This window comes from Neoarius graeffei, chromosome 3 (assembly GCF_027579695.1).
Source record: "Neoarius graeffei isolate fNeoGra1 chromosome 3, fNeoGra1.pri, whole genome shotgun sequence".
NCBI lineage: Eukaryota > Metazoa > Chordata > Actinopteri > Siluriformes > Ariidae > Neoarius > Neoarius graeffei.
Window position 1 is genome coordinate 13181423 of NC_083571.1, and position 20818 is coordinate 13202240.

Here is a 20818-nt window from a genome sequence, read left to right on the forward strand (position 1 = left end):
TCGTCACACTTCCTTTTGGGCTGTTTGGGGTGCCCGCTACGTTTCAGCGGCTGATGTACAGGGTCCTCCGCCCCCACGCCACTTATGCGGCCGCTTACCTCGATGACATTATCGTCTATATCAATGACTGGCTGAGGCACCTCGAACATCTGAGGGCCGTCCTTAGGTCGCTGAGGCGAGCGGGGCTCACAGCCAACCCAAAGAAGTGTGCGATTGGGCGGGTGGAAGTATGGTATCTGGGCTTCCACTTGGGCAACGGGCAGGTGCATCCCCAAATTAACAAGACGGCAGCAATTGCGGCCTGCCCGAGGCCCAAGACCAAAAAGGGGGTGAGACAGTTCCTGGGGCTGGCTGGCTATTATCGTAGGTTTATACCTAATTATTCGGACGTCACCAGCCCGCTGACTGATCTGACTAAAAAGGGGGCACCAGATCCGGTCCAGTGGACGGAGCAATGCCAGCGGGCTTTCTCTGAGGTAAAGGCTGCACTGTGTGGGGGGCCACTTTTACACTCCCCTGACTTTTCTCTCCCCTTTATGTTGCAGACGGATGCGTTGGACAGAGGGCTGGGGGCTGTTTTGTCCCAGGAGGTGGAGGGGGAGGACCGCCCAGTCTTGTACATCAGCAGGAAGCTGTCGGTGTGTGAGGGGCGCTACAGCACCATCGAGAAAGAGTGCTTGGCGATCAAGTGGGCGGTCCTCGCCCTCCGTTACTACCTGCTGGGACGCCCTGTCACCCTCTGTTCGGACCACGCGCCCCTCCAGTGGCTCCACCGCATGAAAGATGCCAACGCGCGGATCACCCGTTGGTATCTGGCACTCCAGCCCTTTAATTTCAAGGTGGTCCACAGGCCGGGGGCGCAGATGGTCGTGGCAGACTTCCTCTCCCGTCAAGGTGGGGGGGGGGGGGGGGGGGGGGGAGTCAGCTGCAGGCCGGACAGCCGCCCGGCCTGAGTCGGGCGGTGGGGGTATGTGGCAGCGGGGGCGTGGTCAAGCGCCAGTCTGTGACAGAAGGGCGGAGTCAGGGAAGGTAAGTGGCAGAATCACTACACCTGATGTCAATTAACCTGTGTCTGTGTGTCTTCCCAGTGACCGCGCCCTACTTAAGGAGGGAGAGCGAGAGCAGAGGAGCTCTTCCCCGAACCAGACGCCGATTGTGTGTGTGTGTGTCTGTAAATTTCACAGTAATTGTTCGCTGAAAAGTGTAGCAATAAAACGCTGTATCAACCTGAACTCTGTCCTGCCGTCTTCTGCGCTCCACCCTTATACAAGAACCGCTACAGCGTATTACCGACCTATAACAAAAAATTGTGAGAGGAGTTGATTTCAGAAGGTGAGCACCCTTCCTGGGATGGACGGACGGAAATCGCCACGACATAATCCCCCTTTGGGCCTTTCGGCCAGCGGGGGATAAAAATTAAACAGTGTTGACTTTATAATTTTGAGGGTTTTGCACAATTCATTGTGAACAAAACAATATTCATTTTTCTCTAGTTCTGTCCTTAACGTCCCGCCTCAAACTACGCAGTAAAAACCGAGTTTGGTTAGTAAAAAATAAACTAACCAAACTTGGTGATGTGGACTCTGGACAACAGTAGCGGCCATTTTTAAATAAAAAAAAAAATACAAAACCCAAATAAATACTTTTGTTGAGCCACACAGATCATAAAGATGTTTTCCAGTAAAATGCAGTAACTCACTGGTAAATATACAGAACATTCATGAGCAAAAACTGCATTTATACACACTTTTATATCACTCTCATCTCAGAATAAAACAAACTCGCACTCCAGTGTACAGCCTGCGTGCTTACACACACACACACACACACACACACCTGGACCTTAACACGTCTTCTTTTCTCCCCTCTGGATCATCTAAAAAATATCTAAAAAAATACACACATTTTTTGTAAACAGTCAGAATGCAACAATATAAAGTTAATTCTGTACATAAGTGCACTTTATCACGACTTACGACCACCAGCTACTCGCTACATCACTTTCTGATTTCCCAAACAACGGGGAAGGGGGGCAGAACGTACATGCATTAATCATGCGTGAAAATAATTCGTGGCGTTAAAAGGAATTTGCTTTCATGTGTCATTATCGCATTCACTTCGACAGCCTGATTGATCGTGTTAAAGGTGTTTGTGGGAAATTCTGCTTGCACTGCAAAGAAAATGACATCTTACCAAGTTAACATATCTTGAAAACATATATTCAAAATAATCTGGAAACCAAATCAGATTTCAAGCTTGAAATAGTTCTATTGGTAGATAATTTTAAGTATTTATTTCTAAAAAGATGCAAAATTATCTGTCAGTCGAGAAAGAAGACGGAAAGCTTGAAATTGGTAAAAAAAAGTCTAGAAATAGATTTAATAATCTTGTATTTATTTATTTTATAATAGGAAATACTAGATAAATATGACTACGTTCGAGATATTTACACTTGCTAAGATGCCATTGTTTGCAGTGTACCAGCTTACTACGGCTCATTACATTACATTACATTACATTAATGGCATTTAGCAGATGCTGTTATCCAGAGCGACGTACAACATACCCAGAGCAGCCTGGGGAGCAGTTGGGGGTTAGGTGCCTTGCTCAAGGACACTTCAGCCATTCCTGCTGGTCCAGGGAATCAAACCAGCAACCTTTTGGTACCAAAGTTACTTCTCTAACCTTTGGCCATGGATATTTCTAGGGAAATATCTCCCAGATAGTATCCTCCATCCAAGAAAGTCTGGTCAGTGAGGTATAGAGAGCGTGCACGTGACGTCACGAGGTCACGTGATATTTGTTTATCTGCCATCTTGGATGGCATGGCCGCGCATAGAACTTAGACAAACCCGTTCTAATTATCAAGTGTGTGGGAGTAGATCTTTCGAGAATGGTTATATCTTGTTCAGCATTTGGTTGTACCAATAGACAGGGCCAAAAGGAGGGCCTGTCATTTTATAGATTCCCCGCAGACGAGGAGAGACGCGCAAAATGGGTGTCCGCTGTGCGAAGAGAAAACTGGAACCCCAGTTCTACCAGCCGAATTTGTAGTGAACACTTCATATCAGGTAGGTGTAATCTTCTAATTCAATACTCCTAGTACATCTGTTAAGTTGATTTTCGGATTGAATGATAACTGCATACTTAGAAACTAGACAGAACAGTGTTTGTGGCCGTCAGTCCGCTTGATCTCTAACGTTTAAAATGGCTATGCCTAGCCCTACTACCCTGGCCTAGTCTATGACAATGTTTTATCTTTTTGGCTCATATATGCCTTTGAAAGGCCAATCCATAGTAGGGATGGCGAAAACTAAAAAAAATCTTGACCGACCACCGAGCCTCATTAGCCGGTTAAAGTCGGTTAACCTATGAGTTTAAACAGGGATGCAAACGGCGCGCCTTTTGGAGGATGCCGCCTTTTTCATGGCTGAATCGTGCAGATCCGATTTTTTTTTAGGGGGGGCGTTGGAGTGTCTGAATAATTTCATCAGAGTAAATTCTGTATTAAAATTACTAAATAAGCAAATGCCGTTACAGTCCATGAAACATAGGAAGTATGAGAAGAAAACAGTAAATCGGAAAGCTGCGCACGTTTTCGCAGCTTTCTGATTTACTGTTTTCTTCTCATATCTGGAACTGAGTTTAGATTTCGAACATTCTTACGATAAAACGTCCTGCATAGTCTCTTTATGATAAACGTCTTAATGCCACTTACCCGTGAGGTTATCAAGTAGACATTCTTCTTCGGAACCTTCCAGAGGTATAGTTGGGATACCCATCCCGCAACAAAATACAGTTGTGCTCATAAGTTTACATACCCTGGCAGAATTTTTGCTTTCTTGGCCTTTTTTCAGAGAATATGAATGATAACACAAAAACTTTTTTCCCCACTCATGGGTAGTGGTTGGGTGAAGCCATTTATTGATAAACAACTGTGTTTTCTATTTTTAAATCATAATGACAACAAAAAACATCCAAATGACCCTGATCAAAAGTTTACATACCCCAGTTCTTAATACCGTGTATTGCCCCCTCTAACATCAATGACAGCCTGAAGTATTTTGTGGTAGTTGTGGATGAGGCTCTTTATTTTCTCAGATGGTAAAAAAGCCTCCAGTTCCTGTAAATTCCTGGGCTGTCTTGCATGAACTGCACGCTTGAGATCTCCCCAGAGTGGCTCAATGATATTGAGGTCAGGAGACTGAGATGGCCACTCCAGAACCTTCACTTTGTTCTGCTGTAGCCAATGACAGGTCGACTTGGCCTTGTGTTTTGGATCGTTGTCATGTTGGAACGTCCAAGTACGTCCCATGCGCAGCTTCCGGGCTGATGAGTGCAAATTTGCCTCCAGTATTTGCTGATAACGTGCTGCATTCATCTTTCCTTCAACTTTGACCAAGTTTCCTGTGCCTTTGTAGCTCACACATCCCCAAAACATCAGCGATCCACCTCCGTGCTTTACAGTAGGAATGGTGTTCCTTCCATCATAGGCCTTGTTGACACCTCTCCAAATGTAACATTTATGGTTGTGGCCAAAAAGTTCAATTTTGGTCTCATCACTCCAAATTACCTTGTTCCAGAAGTTTTGAGGCTTGTCTCTGTGCTGTTTGGCGTATTGTAGGCGAGATACTTTGTGGCATTTGCCTGGTTTTAACAGAGCCCCTGATTTTCCATTTGTTAATCACAGTTTGAACACTGCTGACTGGCATTATCAGTTCCTTGGATATCTTTTTGTATCCCTTTCCTGTTTCATACAGTTCAGCTACCTTTTCCCGTAGATCCGTTGACAATTCTTTTGCTTTCCCCATGACTCAGAATCCAGAAACGTCAGTGGCTGGATGAAAGATGCACGAGTCTGTCTGGATCCCAGAAACTCACTCAGCTTTTATGCACACACACTGATTACAAGCAAACAGATCACAGGTGAGGATGTCACCTTTAGTAGCCATTCAAACCCATTTGTGTCAACTTCTGTGCATGTTATCAGGCCAAAATCACCAGGGTATGTGAACTTTTGATCAGGGTCATTTGGGTAGTTTCTGTTGTCATTATGATTTAAAAAGAGAAAACACAGTCGTTTGACAATAAATGGTTTCAACCAACCACTAACCATAAGTGGAAAAGATATTTTTGTGTTATCATTCATATTCTCTGAAAAATGGTCAAAGAATCATAGATTCTGCCAGGGTATGTAAACTTATGAGCACAACTGTATTTATAAGCTTCCAGGCTCTTGTAAGCTTTGAGAACTTTGCCAGTGTAACACGATTCACGATTAACAAGAAAATTGTAAATGTCGTGGTAGGCCAGATCGGGCAAATCGCCGGCACCGCAGCTCCGAATTTCCCTGAACAAGGATTGCGTCAAGTTGTACGGATCTGCAATCCCCAACCTGGAACACTTTTCCACGTAACGCTGCCTCACGTCACCTTCAAGATGCTGAACAAACTTAGACAAGTTATCGCGCGATGTAGATGGGGTATTTTTCGAATTTTCTTGGGGATTACTCCCTGGATCCATTACGCTCACACAAGGTAAACAATCCTGAAGCCGTCCAATATGGCGGAGTAAACACGGACGGGTCACGTGACTGCACATCCTCTATAAAGGCAGCTCTGTTGAAGTACACGAGCTTCCATGCTGTGTGTTCTCAGTTTCAGAATCAACAGTCAGATGAGACACATGGATGTATCGTTGTGGACATCTATTGCACCGATTTATTTTTGTTTCTAATAACAGAGTAGCCGAAAAAGTGACCAGAACGTCAAGGACGTAGTAGCTCATCTGGCCCGCCATCAAAACGACCATGACGACCAAAACATCAAACAGAACTGAAATGTGACAATGTGAGAGAGGACCAACCTCCACGCCAATTTGTTTACAACAGGAAAACCAACAAAGGACTAAATTTTGTTCCCCGAGCGAAGATCGACCCAAAACATCGATCAGAACTGAATTCACATGATAAATGAGAGAGGAGATACAATTCTAGTCAGAAGAAAAATGTGTTAAGTTGACCTAATTACTAATTTGTTAGCAAAAAATTGACAATACAATGACCAAGTTTTTGTATTGAGGGAGGGAGGAGATATGATTTAAATGAAAATAAAGTACTGGAAAATTAACAAAATAAATGACCAAGTTTTGTTCGTCAAGGGAAGATTTATCCAAAACATCGATAAGAACTGAAATTGGATGAGAAGTCTGAGAAGAGATACAATTCTGTAGAACAGGATAAAGCGGCTAGAGATAACGAGATGAGATGAGGACTGGAAAAAAACGTTAATTTGGCTGAATTACTAAGTCATTAGCAAAATATTTGACAAAACAATGACCAAGTTTTGTGCGGAGTGATGATTTCTTTCAAAACAAAACAATCAGAACGGGAATCCGTGGAGAATTGACGAAGGAGATAAGATTTAACTTAATTGTGGATGACGGACGATGGACGACAAACGCCACGCCATGGCAACAGCTCATCGGCTTTATGACCAGATGAGCTAATAATAATTGAAGTGCGTTTTGGTGCGTTCTTTCCTGTTGCTTACCAGAATTTAACCGCGATAATAAAAACAGCTGAAAAATAGCCAACTACTTTCTTTAATTACTTGTCAACTAGGCTTAGTCCTTAACAGCTTGGGATGATGCAAGCGCATAAATTAACTTTTTAAAATGACACACTTCACTACATCAAGTCTAATTGACGCGTGATCATCTATAAAAACAGATAAAAGCATGTTACAGAACGAAACCATCTTGAAGCTGAATCTCTTTCTCGGTAAATAGTTTGCTCAGATAGGACGCGCTGTCTACACGTGAAGGACGATAATATGTCTAATTTGATTTGCATATTTGTTGAATACAGACTTAAGTTCATTTATGAGCTATGACACTAAACCAGTCTTCATATTTTCTCCCAACGCTGCTGATGGATCCATCCATACACACAATCGTTTATCAACAGAAGAAATCGCATGCTCCATGTGCGTCATCAGTGCAGTCTGGCAGCTGAGAGATAATTAAAATTTCCTCCTGCTAGCTTCAGCGCTTTGATTCGAAACAGTGAACTTCTGTAACGCATGATGTGCGTCAGTGAAAGAACATCTGGCTGAGCCATCTGCATGACGTAGTCCAGTGATCACGAGAACTGAATGAAGGTGATTGATGCAGGAGTGACATCAGTGAAGGTGTGGGTGAAACAGAGACGAGACCCTGCTGTGGAAGTCACAGAGCTCCAGCTGGCCTCCGGCTTTACACTCATTCAGCACCAGTGCGAACGGGGATGATGTGATGTTTACTCACTCGGCGAGGATGAAGTGGAATCTCCGGTTTCTAATAATCAGCAGTTAGACACATGCAGAATAATGCAGACAAATGAGTGTGCTTTTATAGTACGAGAGCCATAGGGGGTTATTATTACACTGTGTGTGTGTTTGTGTGTATGCGTCTCTACTAAATATCAACCGCACTGACTCATTTCCTTTGCCAACAGTCCTGACAGATCGCATCTGTGTTTTGCGCGAGCACCAAAGTTTGAAGGCTTTTGTGCTCTTATTCTGTCACAAGTTGACAGTGCACTGTGATTAATTAGCTCCTTTTCACATGGGTGTGCCAAGAGCTGTTCCGAGTTCCCACTGTTGATATTAAACCCTGATTTTAAACAGCATGCTCTGTCCATTTTAACAGCAAAATTAATGAGAAATGTAAGAAGGCTGGTATAGTACACGTTCGGCTCATTGCATCTTTGCTCGTGCAATTGGTCTCAGCTGAGCTGAAGTGTGTTTCGCCATTTGTACTAATGTACTTTGGTGTCCTGATGACATATTGGTTTTAATCACTTGAGGTCCATGTAGTATTTTTGGAAACAAAAACGTACCCATTTTTTTCATGTGTGTTCGCGCTATCGTAGTGAGATCGCGAGTTCAAATCCTGACAACGCCACAGCCATGGAGCAAAATTGGCTGGGAGGCATGGCATACTCTATACTCTCTCTATACTCTCTCACCTACCAATCACAGAGACACTAGCCAATCATGGACTTCTATAAGCTCGTGTATGCGGAAGCGGGCGGATAGCGCTTTCCTTTCCATCGAATGTGAAGGAGCAGGAGCAGCAGATTAAAAAGATGTACTGTACGTACTAGTTGGCTTCCTGTGGCTTGGAGGAAGCATGTGTTAGCCTCCCTGGGCGACAAAATTGAAGAGAAATACAGAATTCGCTTCTTAATAACCAGAATGTCAAGGACATAGTAGCTCATCTGGCCTGAAATCAAAACAAAGCACGACTACCAAAGCATCAAACAGAACTGAAATGTGACAATGTGAGAGAGGACCAACCTCCACGACAAACTGTTTACAACAGGAAAATCAACAAAGGACTAAATTTTGTTCCTCAAGGGAAGATCGACCCAAAACATCAATCAGAACTGGAATGGGATGAGAAACCAGAGAGGAGATACAATTCTAGTGAGAGGCCTGGAAAATTTGTTAATTTGGCCTAATTACTAACTCATTAGCAAAAAATTTGACAAAACAATGACCAAGTTTTGTGATGAGTTTTTTCAAACAAAACAATCGTAACGGAAACCCGTGGAGAGTTGACAGAGGAGATATGATTTAACTTAATTATGGATGACGGACGCCATGCCATGGCAACAGCTCACCAGCCTTACGGACAGACAGTGGCGGTTCTAGACCAAAATTACTAGGGGGGCCGAGGTGGGGCCAGTGTTTTTTCAAGGGGGCACATATGGACAAAACATGGCAATATTTAAGCGTTCAAAATGTTTTGTTTTGTTTATTTAAAACCAAAACAAAATACATTGAGCATAAATACAATGAGAAACATTCTGTCTCAATAGCCTAAACATAAAATAAATTGTGTTCAATAAATCTTAAAACCATGTTTCTCTTTTTTGTAAAATAAGATTTCTATTTTTGCATACAATGAATCTTTTCTTCAGACGTGGCTGCACTGGAGTGTCGTCCAAGCACTTGCTGATATCTGGAGAAAGATGAATACAGTAAATATGAGAGTGCTACTGAGAACAACATTTATCATTATTCATTTATTAATTTATTATTATATCTATTATTTTTATTTTATATTTATTAATTATTATTCAGACTTCACACTTTCAGGGTAGGCTATATGAATTGTAGGCCAACACTGCTCACACACACGCATTTGTTCAACATTACAAACCTGATGGTGCTGTACTTGATATGCATGGTGAATCTGGTTGTCCCAATGACTCGTTGGGTTGTCCCTCATTCTGTCCCTCAATCTGATCCTGAATGTCTTCATCCTCACTCTCAGATTGCCTTTCAGATGCCTCACTTTCCACCTCTCCAACCACCACCTCTGGCTGTCTCTCCACCTCTGGCTCACTCTCCTCTTTCATAATCTTCATCTTCCTTACTCTCTCTATGTTGCTTTTTGCCAACAGGGGCAAAAAAGGACATAATGTCCTTCTTGCTCCTTTTCATGATAGCCTACAGTAGGCCTATACTAAAAAGTAAACGGAGAGGAATGTAGCCTCTACATATCACAAGGCCATTCGAGTTTTACAAGAAGGTTAAACACTGTCGGTTATTTTACCCATTTCACAAAAATATTAAGTTAGGCTACTTATTGCTGTGCAACGCACTTTTAAGAAAGCGCAATAAAACGGATTTATTATTGTAGTGAACAACAACAGTAAAACACGGATATGTGCAAACACTGATGTTACAAAATTGAATAATTTTCCTTACCTTCACTTCTTTGCAGTAGCCTAGTTCTTGCAGGGCTGCAGCTGTTATCTCTCACGTCCGAAGTTTACAATTCGCGCTGCTGCTGATCTTTCTGCTGCAGGTAACAGTGTGTGTGTAGCGCTTTAAGGAGTCCGTGTAGAACACTCCGTCATGTCAGTTCCGATCTTCGAGCCAGCGCATGTCAAAATTAATAAAGCTTATTATCTGTTCAGCACAGGGGCCACAACAGGGGCCAGGAGCAATTTTACAGGGGCACTGGCCCCCCCTGGCCCCCGTTTAAAACCGCCTATGCGGACAGATGAGCTAATAATAATTGAAGTGCGTTAGATCCTCTAATTTTTGACAAACAACATAACACACGACAAGCTTCATGAAGTCAAAGCATTGCTAGAAAGCAGACGCAACCTCTACTAGAACAAATGAGCGTCTCTGACATTGTAAAAGTCTGAGAAAGAGTGAAAATGATTGGGAAATACAGGACATGTTGAATGGATTTGGCTGTCTAGGTAGCATACTGATTGATATTCTTTGTTTGCAATCACGTGACTTCTTGCCTCCTGGTTTACTTCCGGTTTCCAAGTGACGGGCAACGATCAAAGATGGCATCCAAGCCAAGTACGTGTCCGTCGTCATCTTGTGGCACTCATTCTCTATCTGACCATGTTAATGGACTCGAACCAAAAGCAAAATCAAGGTCTCATCTCATCTCATTATCTCTAGCTGCTTTATCCTGTTCTACAGGGTCGCAGGCAAGCTGGAGCCTATCCCAGCTGACTACGGGCGAAAGGCAGGGTTCACCCTGGACAAGTTGCCAGGTCATCACAGGGCTGACACATAGACACACACAACCATTCACACTCACATTCACACCTACGCTCAATTTAGAGTCACCAGTTAACCTAACCTGCATGTCTTTGGACTGTGGGGGAAACCAGAGCACCCGGAGGAAACCCACGCGGACACGGGGAGAACATGCAAACTCCACACAGAAAGGCCCTCGCCGGCCACGGGGCTCGAACCCGGACCTTCTTGCTGTGAGGCGACAGCGCTAACCACTACACCACCGTGCCGCCCCAAAATCGAGGTATCAAGAAAAAAAAATATTTATGTGATGGATTGGACTCCTACTGCTTAAAAAAGACAGACTTTTCAAGCGATTTCGACAACTTTCCAAACATACAGTTTCTGGACATTTCCAATTATCTGGTCATCCAAACATCGTTTTACACGAAGAATCAAATGAAAGCTTTCAAAAGTCTTGAAGCCGATAACTTTTTCATTTGTGGCTGGGTTCATGATGTTGGAAAAAGACTTCTAAAGGACAATAATCATCTTATTTTTGCGAGAGTAAGTAATGTAAGCCGGTGTAATACATGATTCAAGTTGGCACTGCTGGAGGCATTTTTGCAATGATAACTTCCATTTTATTTCATGACATTTCAAACGACATCATCGGACAACCTGAAACAATACGTCAACAATCGAGTTTCAATCGAGGCTGACCTACAAACTAGTTTCATCATTTCATCAACGACATCCAAAACGTAAGAAAACTCATTTAACATTAGAAGTTTTGAGTTTAGATCCATAAAGTTGATGGACGTACCTTTAACAAAATGATCGCTGCAAACACGAGCATGTAGACTCTCGATTCCTTTCCAATACAGTGAAAAGTTTGCGAGCCATTTTTCATGGCGTCTTTTTGAGATATTTTTCATTCTTTCACCCTTCTGCACGACTTATTTTAGTATCCTATTATACTGTACCTTTTGTCTTTTTCTCAATTTGATCGGTTTGAACATCCAAATACAGAGCAACAATCTGGTATATCTGGAGGCGAAACACAAGAAACTACTGCACAGTGACTGTAAACAAATGCGATGGCTGCCCGTCAGCTGGAAATCTGAATACATAATGAGGTGGATCACTACCAGAAGTGATGTCACAAACGAAGAATTCTGCTATTCTATTGTAGTGTTGATGTTAATGTTGGTTAAAATTATATGAGTGTTTCTGCGAATCAGTGTTGTAGTCGAGTCACTAAACTTCGAGTCCGAGTCCAGTCTCGAGTCCGCAGTGTACAAGTCTGAGTCAAGCCCAAGTCATTAAAGAAAATTTCGAGTCAAATCTGAGTCACGTCCAAGAACAAGACTCTAACCGCACCATTTGACAGTGGCTGTTGCTGCCTTTATGTGAACCCGTCTCTGCTACTGTGCTGGACTAACGTTACTGCTCAACTGCCCTATTTTAGTTAATAGGCTATGGATAAAAAGCTTGCTCATCGCTCAGCAAACCCCGCCCACTATCAACAGGGCAAATAACATGAGAGAGGGTTAACACTAGCTAGTTCATCGCTCAGCAAGCAAGCCCCACTATCAACAGGACAATGAACATAGCGTGTCACTTCCTTCTCTGGGTGGAGTCTTGCCAAATGATTGAAGTTCGAGGTTGTCCCCATCGTCTCCTCGATAGTTCTTCTACATATGGAACATATAGCAGTGCATTTTTTCCCACTGCACCAGAAGTCTGTATTAGCAAAGCGGACAATCCTGGGGCGTTCTCGCCAGGCATTTTAGCGCCATTAACGTTAGTTTGTTCCTGAACATGACGTATGAATAGGTGAATGTGCATTCTTTTGCATGACATTAGTATAAAAATTAATGTAGATTTAAATATCCTCTGCCAAATTATTATGGCATGTTACAAAAAATAAAGAAAAGAATGAGTCCTCGTCTCCGATTTACGAGTCTGAATGCAGTTAATGCATGAGTCCAAGTCCAAGTCATCAGTGTGCAAGTCTAAGTAGAGTCACGAGTCCTTAAAATTAGGGCACGAGTCGGACTCGAGTACTACAAGCCTGCTGTGAATACAGAGAAATTTGGGGTGGGCAATTTGGCAAAAATGAAGTATGTTGGGTTTTGGTATAAATACTGCCAAATGATCATAGCACATCCCAAGTAAAAGGTACACAGCAGAGCCATGCTCAAATGCTTTTATATTTTTCAGTATACAACACTAATCACATACATCATTTTGTGAGATGTCCACTATGTGACAGATAGACCAGCTGCCATCTATTCTTGTAATACAATCCTGGTGGTGGTCATCCTTAAGTATTTTGTATAAATGACAGAAAATACTAACTTGTAACGATTTTTTTTTTCACTGTGGTGTAGTGGTTAGCGCTGTCGCCTCACAGCAAGAAGGTTCTGGGTTTGAGCCCAGTGGCCAACGGGGGGCTTTCTGTGTGGAGTTTGCATGTTCTCCTCGTGTCTGCGTGGGTTTCCTGTGGGTGCTCTGGTTTCCCCCACAGTCCAAAGACATGCAGGTTAGGTCAACATAGGGCAGCCATGGCCTGAGGTTGGGCTGAAGTGCCCTTGAGCAAGAGCATCTAACCCACAACTGCTCCCTGGGTGCTGTAGCATAGCTGCCCACTGCTCTGGGTATGTGTGTGTGCTCATTGCTCACTTGTGTTCACTGCTTCAGTTGGGTTAAATTTCACTGTGTGCTAAAGTCTGTGCCTGAGTGTACATGTGACAAATAAATGCTTTTTGGATTTTTATCTTAATTTGGGACTAAATATGGTCAAAATAACAATAAGCTAATAATAATAATAATAATAATAATAATAATAATTTAATAATAACTTGTTACTTTTTGTGTACCCCCTACTTTAAAGTCAAAATCAAATAGCTTGTTGTCTAGAATTTGGCTTCACCAGTAGACATTGTTGGTTGAATTGTAGCCTGCACTGCAGTATCCAGCAGCACTGGCAATGCTAAATCTACCTTAAAGTAGACGTTTGATGTCACATAGTTGACAAAGTTTGGGCGTTTTGCCTTGCCATGTCCATTGGTTGGCGGCTGTCCATCGCTAGCGATGATGACTACTTCATTAGGATGTGCAAAAATGCAGATGGGCCGCGAGGCCCACACTAGAGTGACAGAGCCGTCCGCAGCGGCGGTATGAATGGCCCAGCCGAGCCACCATGGAATGCCTGGGCTCATGAGTATATTATTCTCCTCTCCTAGCAAAGCACCTTGCACAGTAAGGTAAGACAAACAATGTCGTGCCCCTATCATGTTGTCTCTCTAGGCCTCCAGACCTGATGCCAAGTGATGCACAAAAGTGCCACAGACCTGATGGGTATGGAAGTTGCCCTGCAGTGACAACTGACTTGCTGAATGATGCCATCCATTGGCCATCTGAATGGCTCTTCCGCATGCCATCTGGTGGTGCGCCATTGACCTTGTTGGTTGAATTGTAGTCTGCACTGCAGTATCCAGCAGCACTGGCAATGCTAAATCTACCTTAAAGTAGGCATCACATATTTGACAAATTTTGGGCATTTTGGCTTGCCAATACACCCAAAATTGTACATTTGTTTGTCTGAACCAACAATTCAACCGACAAGTATTCATCTCATCTCATCTCATCTCATTATCTCTAGCCGCTTTATCCTTCTACAGGGTCGCAGGCAAGCTGGAGCCTATCCCAGCTGACTACGGGCGAAAGGCGGGGTACACCCTGGACAAGTCGCCAGGTCATCACAGGGCTGACACATAGACACAGACAACCATTCACACTCACATTCACACCTACGGTCAATTTAGAGTCACCAGTTAACCTAACCTGCATGTCTTTGGACTGTGGGGGAAACCGGAGCACCCGGAGGAAACCCACGCGGACACGGGGAGAACATGCAAACTCCACACAGAAAGGCCCTCGCCGGCCCCGGGGCTCGAACCCAGGACCTTCTTGCTGTGAGGCGACAGCGCTAACCACTACACCACCGTGCTGCCCCCGACAAGTATTAGTATACTTTTAATTATAATAACATTCACCACATTATCATTTTACTGAACCATCACCATTGTTATGTGATGCAACTAAATTTTGCATCACACCATAGTTCTATTTTACTAAAAGCAAAATGGGGTTAATTATTGCTGCTATGGAAATGTAAGCTAATTATATCAAAATACTTCACTTACGTCAACCTTCTGTAGAAGTACAAGTAAAGATTAATGATTATTTGTATGAACACACCTTGATAATATTTGTATTTCAAATCTCATCTCATCTCATTATCTCTAGCCGCTTTATCCTGTTCTACAGGGTCACAGGCAAGCTGGAGCCTATCCCAGCTGACTACAGGTGAAAGGCAGGGTACACCCTGGACAAGTCGCCAGGTCATCACAGGGCTGATACATAGACACAGACAACCATTCACACTCACATTCACACCTACGGTCAATTTAGAGTCACCAGTTAGCCTAACCTGCATGTCTTTGGACTGTGGGGGAAACCGGAGCACCTGGAGGAAACCCACGCGGACACGGGGAGAACATGCAAACTCCACACAGAAAGGCCCTCGCCGGCCACGGGGCTCGAACCCGGACCTTCTTGCTGTGAGGCGACAGCACTAACCACTACACCACCGTGCCGCCCGTATTTCAAATCATGAGTCAATATAATGTACTGATCATACTATTGTATACTATGTAACTTACATAGATTTAACATTACTATTTTGTATTTTCATTGTTTACAATTGTTGGCAATAGTTTGACTCAGAGTATTTTTGGCCCTGTATTTTTTATAAATTATTTGATTATATATATATATATCATAGAACTTTTCTAAGAGTAAATGTTTAAGCATTATCAGCCGACATGAGACAATAAAAATTCATAATTGCCTCTGAATGAGCTTGTCTATCTGCTATTGGTGTCAGGGGCACTGATTCCGTGTTATCCGTAACTGTTGATTTCGCAAGTGTTCCCCAATGGCTGACATCATGAGCATCATCAGGCTTCGCTTTGAAAAACGATGATCCAAGAGAATAGTTTGCTCGTCTGAAAGCACGTTTTTTTGGTGTGCTTCTTCATTTTTGTATGTTCTGTGATCGCAACACATCCTCGACTCCCATAATTTATCAAGTCATTGCAGTATGTGGATAAAACTTTGCCAGGTCAATTGGCTTTCTCGACAAAATTTTCAAGTTTCTCCGGGATTGTCTCTTCTTTGCTACGGATTTTCACCTCGATTGTCACTGTCTTTTGCATCCATTCCTACCTAAATTTATTTTTAACTTCCTTGTCAATTTCAAGAACTTGAGATTCTTGTTCTCGTGTGAGAGTTTTCACCATTTTCATCTTTAGATTTCAGCTGAAAGCATGGTCTATCGATCTGCCATTTGCAATAGTGATATCTATGTATCGAGACCGCTGATTGGTTCAAAGATCAAAAGATAGTTTGGGTCAGCCAATCGCTACACGTTTTGCAAAATTTATGGCTTTTGAGAGGTTTTCTGGTTACGGAAAGAAGTGATTTGCTCCAAATGTTCCGCGGGTCACGTCTACGCTGAGAGGGACTTGGCAAAAATCGAACCTCCTTGGATTTGGACGATTCACAAAAATGACCCATTTGGCTAACAAAACTGCGGAAATCTGCGGCTCCACGGAAAATTGTCATCCCTGCTGTTGGGTTCATCTACCACATTGCACCAAAAAGCACCCTGCTGCCAGCGCCTTATTGTTGATGTACTATTTAACCCATAGCTGGAACCCAGGCAGGTGCTATCACCTAGGAGCAATGGTGATTAAGGGATAACTCCACTTTCCCCAATACTCAAGTACTCCCAAACCTGAGACTCACCACCGGTTGCAGTTTAAAGTCATAGCCAGTCATACCCACATGGGCGCCGCCAGGGGGGGAAAGGTTAGAACAATTCTAGGGGCCCAGCACTGCCATGGGGCCCTTTAAGGGACTGATAATATGCTTTTAATGATTTTAATAAGACTTTTGAAATAACAACAATGCAATATTCCATCTGGTAAAATGAGCTAATTGAACAAGGTTGTCTATTTCTTGAGTTCTTCAACATATTGTCATTTAACCCTCCCCCTTTTGCGAAATGGTACGGTCCAGTTCTGGTAGAAGCGCGATGCGTTAAATCTGTGTGCTGATCAGTGCAACGCTACTTGCTGCTGTGTCGCGGTGCAGCAGCCAGCCAGCCAGCAGTCTATGATCGCTAAATATGAAGCGTGGCTGTCAAAAACATAAAGAAAGGCAGCTGAAAGCTGAGAGGGACCGGAGAGGCAGGCAACTGGTCACTCAGTTTTTCCCAAAGAAAGGTAGCTATCGCTCACATGTGTGTTCAAAATATTAGCGAATGGTAAATGAACAGTATGAACGTGGTTGGATTAGCCTATCAAGAGAACACTTTTACAGTTTGTACAGTGACATTTTTTCCATTTTAATAACTGAACTGACTTGTGTGATAAACAAGATGAAATATTACGTTATGCTGGTGCTAATAACTAGTGCTAATAACCAGTTTCATAACTAATGGGGTGCCCTAAATATGCACAGATTCAGCCTCAGGGGGACCTCTGCCCTACCAAACCACTGAACCCCCCTTTGGAGAAGGAGGTAAGCAGCAATACAACCCATAAATGCTTTAGGATTGAAGTTTTTAATGAGCAAGCGCCATATACAGTTTGCTAGATTAAAGTGTTGCTAATAACGGACACCAGCCAAGTGTTTGACATGGTTACGTGTGTGGAATGTTCACACGTTCTAAACCATTGGTTTCAAATTGAGGAGCTGGAGAAAGCGCAGCACACATAAAAAAGGGATAGAGGTTACAACATATGAAGAAATACGTATGTAATTGATCAAATTGAAATGTGTCACTTTGAAATAAATTTATAATAAGATGTTTCCTGTCTTTTATGGGTAACATTTGTAAGGCTACTGAGTATGGAGTTCATTTAAATGCATCAAACTTGTCCCTGGTAGGTTAATACATAAAATGTAATAACAAAGTCACAAACTCAAGGTCCATGGGCTATCAAAAGTCAAATAATGACAATAGTGCAATTGTGACGAGGGTGGGCAAAGTTGGGGGGCCCAAAATTCTAATCTTTCATGGGGCCCAAAATTTCTGGCGGCGCCCCTGCATACCCATGTCCACTGGTATCAACCTATTATCACCCAGGGTCATGTGTGTGAAGGGAGTGGGCTGCCACTTCGTTTCATCATACTGACTACTTACCGCAGTTAATCACGCGGATGTAATCACCGTCACATAGTTGACATGTAAAAAAGGCACGCATCAATTTTTACACCCTCAACTCCACGCAAAAAAAACCATACCAAAAGCAGTAGACAAGATCGTGTGTATGAGATGTGATAACATGAGGCAGGCGAACCTTGTATCTGAGTAACCGTTGCAGCACTGGGGCTGAATTCAGCGCCGTCACAGAGTTGACGGCAAGTTCGTGGGACGCTTACTTTGGCTGAGCTGCAGTCGAAATGATTGAAAGCTGCATCAAGTTTCATTGCATTTTCTTTAAACACACTCATACCCGTGACATGCATGGAGGACAATCATGTCTGATGGCTTTCAGTGGAGAAATAACACTTCGTTCAAACCAAGGTTGCAGGTGGGATGAGCCAAGTTGGCCATTTTCACACTTATTTCGATTTTTTCCAACAACTAAGAAATGTCAGAGAGGTCTGCTGAATTTTTTCCACAGTAGGCCACAGGGAGTTCTTGCTGTATGGAAAGGGTTTAGATCACCCCACGTTACACAGGCCGAGAGATGGCTCTGGGGGAACACATTTCTCAGTATTCACAGAAACACCCGTATTGACTCATCTGTGTGGCTTTTTCCAGATTTCTCAGTATTAATCAGACTGTGGCTGTTCAAATATTGAGCTAATGCAAGCAAATGCATCCTCGACCTAATGAAGTCTGGTCATTTTGCCACCGAGACACACCATTGGCTGAGCAGCAGCGAAGAACTTGAGCTGATACTCAACTTTAGCTGTTAAGTTCTGAGTGTAATGAAGGAGAGCTGAAGCTGCAGTAAAATCAGCACCATTGTCCAACACACTGATCATTAGAGCGGGTGGTGAAGATGTTGTGATCACCTGTATCCTGCTCTGCTCCAGGGCGTTCTCCAGCTCCTGCTTGGCAGCTGCAGTCTCCTGCTGATGAGTCTGCCGCAGGTGCTCTATAGCCGAAGCGTGGAGATGATTCAGCTCTGAACGCAGAGATGCTACACACAGAGAAAGAGAGATAGAGAGAGAAAAATATTATTCTTGTGACACGAATCTCTATGTTATATTAAAACTCATCAATCACTGACGTTCGATGCACAAAAAAGTCAAGTCGAAGAAGTAATTGCTTTTATTCTAACAATAGCAATATTCTCCCTCCCTCAATCTAGTTTTCTCTGCACTGTACACTTTCTCATATTTATGGCTACATTCCAGAGAAAATTGGTGCCTCATAATTCTTCAATGTGAAAGTCACGAGGAAAATCACATTCAGACTCGGAAAAACTTTAATTAAACCTGGAGCCATATACCACCAGCGCTCCATGATACTGCAGTTTTAGACTTCTTACAAATCAGCTTAGGAAAGTTTTAGTGCTAACTCTAAGTTGCGCTTTTTTTTTTTTTTTGGTAATATGACTTCACATTGTTAAGACACCTTACCACAGTGTGATTTTTGAACGATTCCATCGCAGTGGATTTTTCAAGTTTCTCCGTTTCATTTTTCTCTGGTCTGGAAATAAGCTCCACCCCCCACTCTCATCTCATCTCATCTCATCTCATTATCTCTAGCCGCTTTATCCTTCTACAGGGTTGCAGGCAAGCTGGAGCCTATCCCAGCTGACTACGGGCGAAAGGCGGGGTACACCCTGGACAAGTCGCCAGGTCATCACAGGGCTGACACATAGACACAGACAACCATTCACACTCACATTCACACCTACGGTCAATTTAGAGTCACCAGTTAACCTAACCTGCATGTCTTTGGACTGTGGGGGAAACCGGAGCACCCGGAGGAAACCCACGCGGACACGGGGAGAACATGCAAACTCCACACAGAAGGGCCCTTGCCGGCCCCGGGGCTCGAACCCAGGACCTTCTTGCTGTGAGGCGACAGCGCTAACCACTACACCACCGTGCCACCCCCCCCCACTCTGCATAATTAAATACTAATTATATAGATTATTAATAATAATCTAATTCTCCCGGTATTATTATAAGGATTATTAGTAGTTGTGTTTGTGTTAGTGGGAGCACAGCTGGCAGCGTCGTCACATCACAGCTCCAGGCTTCCTGGCTTGAGTTCCACGTGTTCTCTTCATGTACAGTACATATGAGTTTCCTCTGGGTTCTCCAGTTTCCTCCAACCAGGCTTGTAGTACTCGAGTCCAGGACTCAGACTCGAGTCAGACTCGTGCCCTAATTTTAAGGACTTGTGACTTGACTTGGACTTGTGCATTAACTGCATTCAGACTCGTAAATTGGAGACTCAGCCTTTCTTTATTTTTTGTAACATGCCATAATAATTTGGGAGAAGATATTTATATCTACATTAATTTTTATACTAATTTCGTGCAAGAGAATGTACATTCACCTGTTCAAACTTCATGTTCAGGAGCAAACTAACATTAACGCTGCTAAAATGCCTGAAAAGAATGACGCTAGGATTGTCCGCTTTGCTTATACAGACTTCTCGTGCAGTGGGAAAAAATGCACTGCTATGTGTTCCATATGTAGGAGAACTATCGAGGAGACGACGGGGACAACCTCAAACTTCAATCATCATTTGGTAAGACTCCACCCAGAGAAGGAAGTGATACGCTGTGTTCATTGCCTTGTTGATAGTGGGCGGGGCTTGCTTGCTGAGCGATGAACTAGCTAGTGTTAACCCTCTCTCATGTTATTTGCCCTGTTGATAGTGGGTGGGGCTTGCTGAGCAATGAACAAGCTTTTTCTCTGTAGCCTGTTAACTAAAATGGGGCAGTCAAGCAGGAACGTTAGTCCAACACAGTAGCAGAGACGCTTTCACATAAAGGCAGCAACAGCCATCGTCATATGGTGTGGATGGAGTTTTGTTCTCGGACTCAAATCGAAATTTTCTTTAATGACTTGGACTTGAACCCTGAGGACTCGAGACTGGACTCTGACTCGAGGTTTAGTGACTCGACTACAACATTGCCTCCAACAACTTAAAACATGCTGGTAGAAGG

The 20818-nt window shown here is 43.2% G+C and overlaps 1 protein-coding gene across 4 annotated transcripts in view; it reads right to left on the bottom strand.

Annotated features, from left to right (window-relative positions):
• Positions 1-20818, bottom strand: part of fam184ab (family with sequence similarity 184 member Ab) — a 440896-nt gene that overhangs the window by 72951 nt on the left and 347127 nt on the right. For all 4 annotated transcript variants that reach the window (XM_060915808.1, XM_060915811.1, XM_060915809.1 and 1 more), the window contains exon 13: positions 18702-18829. In XM_060915808.1, the coding sequence (XP_060771791.1) occupies positions 18702-18829 (128 nt within the window). The remainder of the gene's footprint in view (positions 1-18701; positions 18830-20818) is intronic.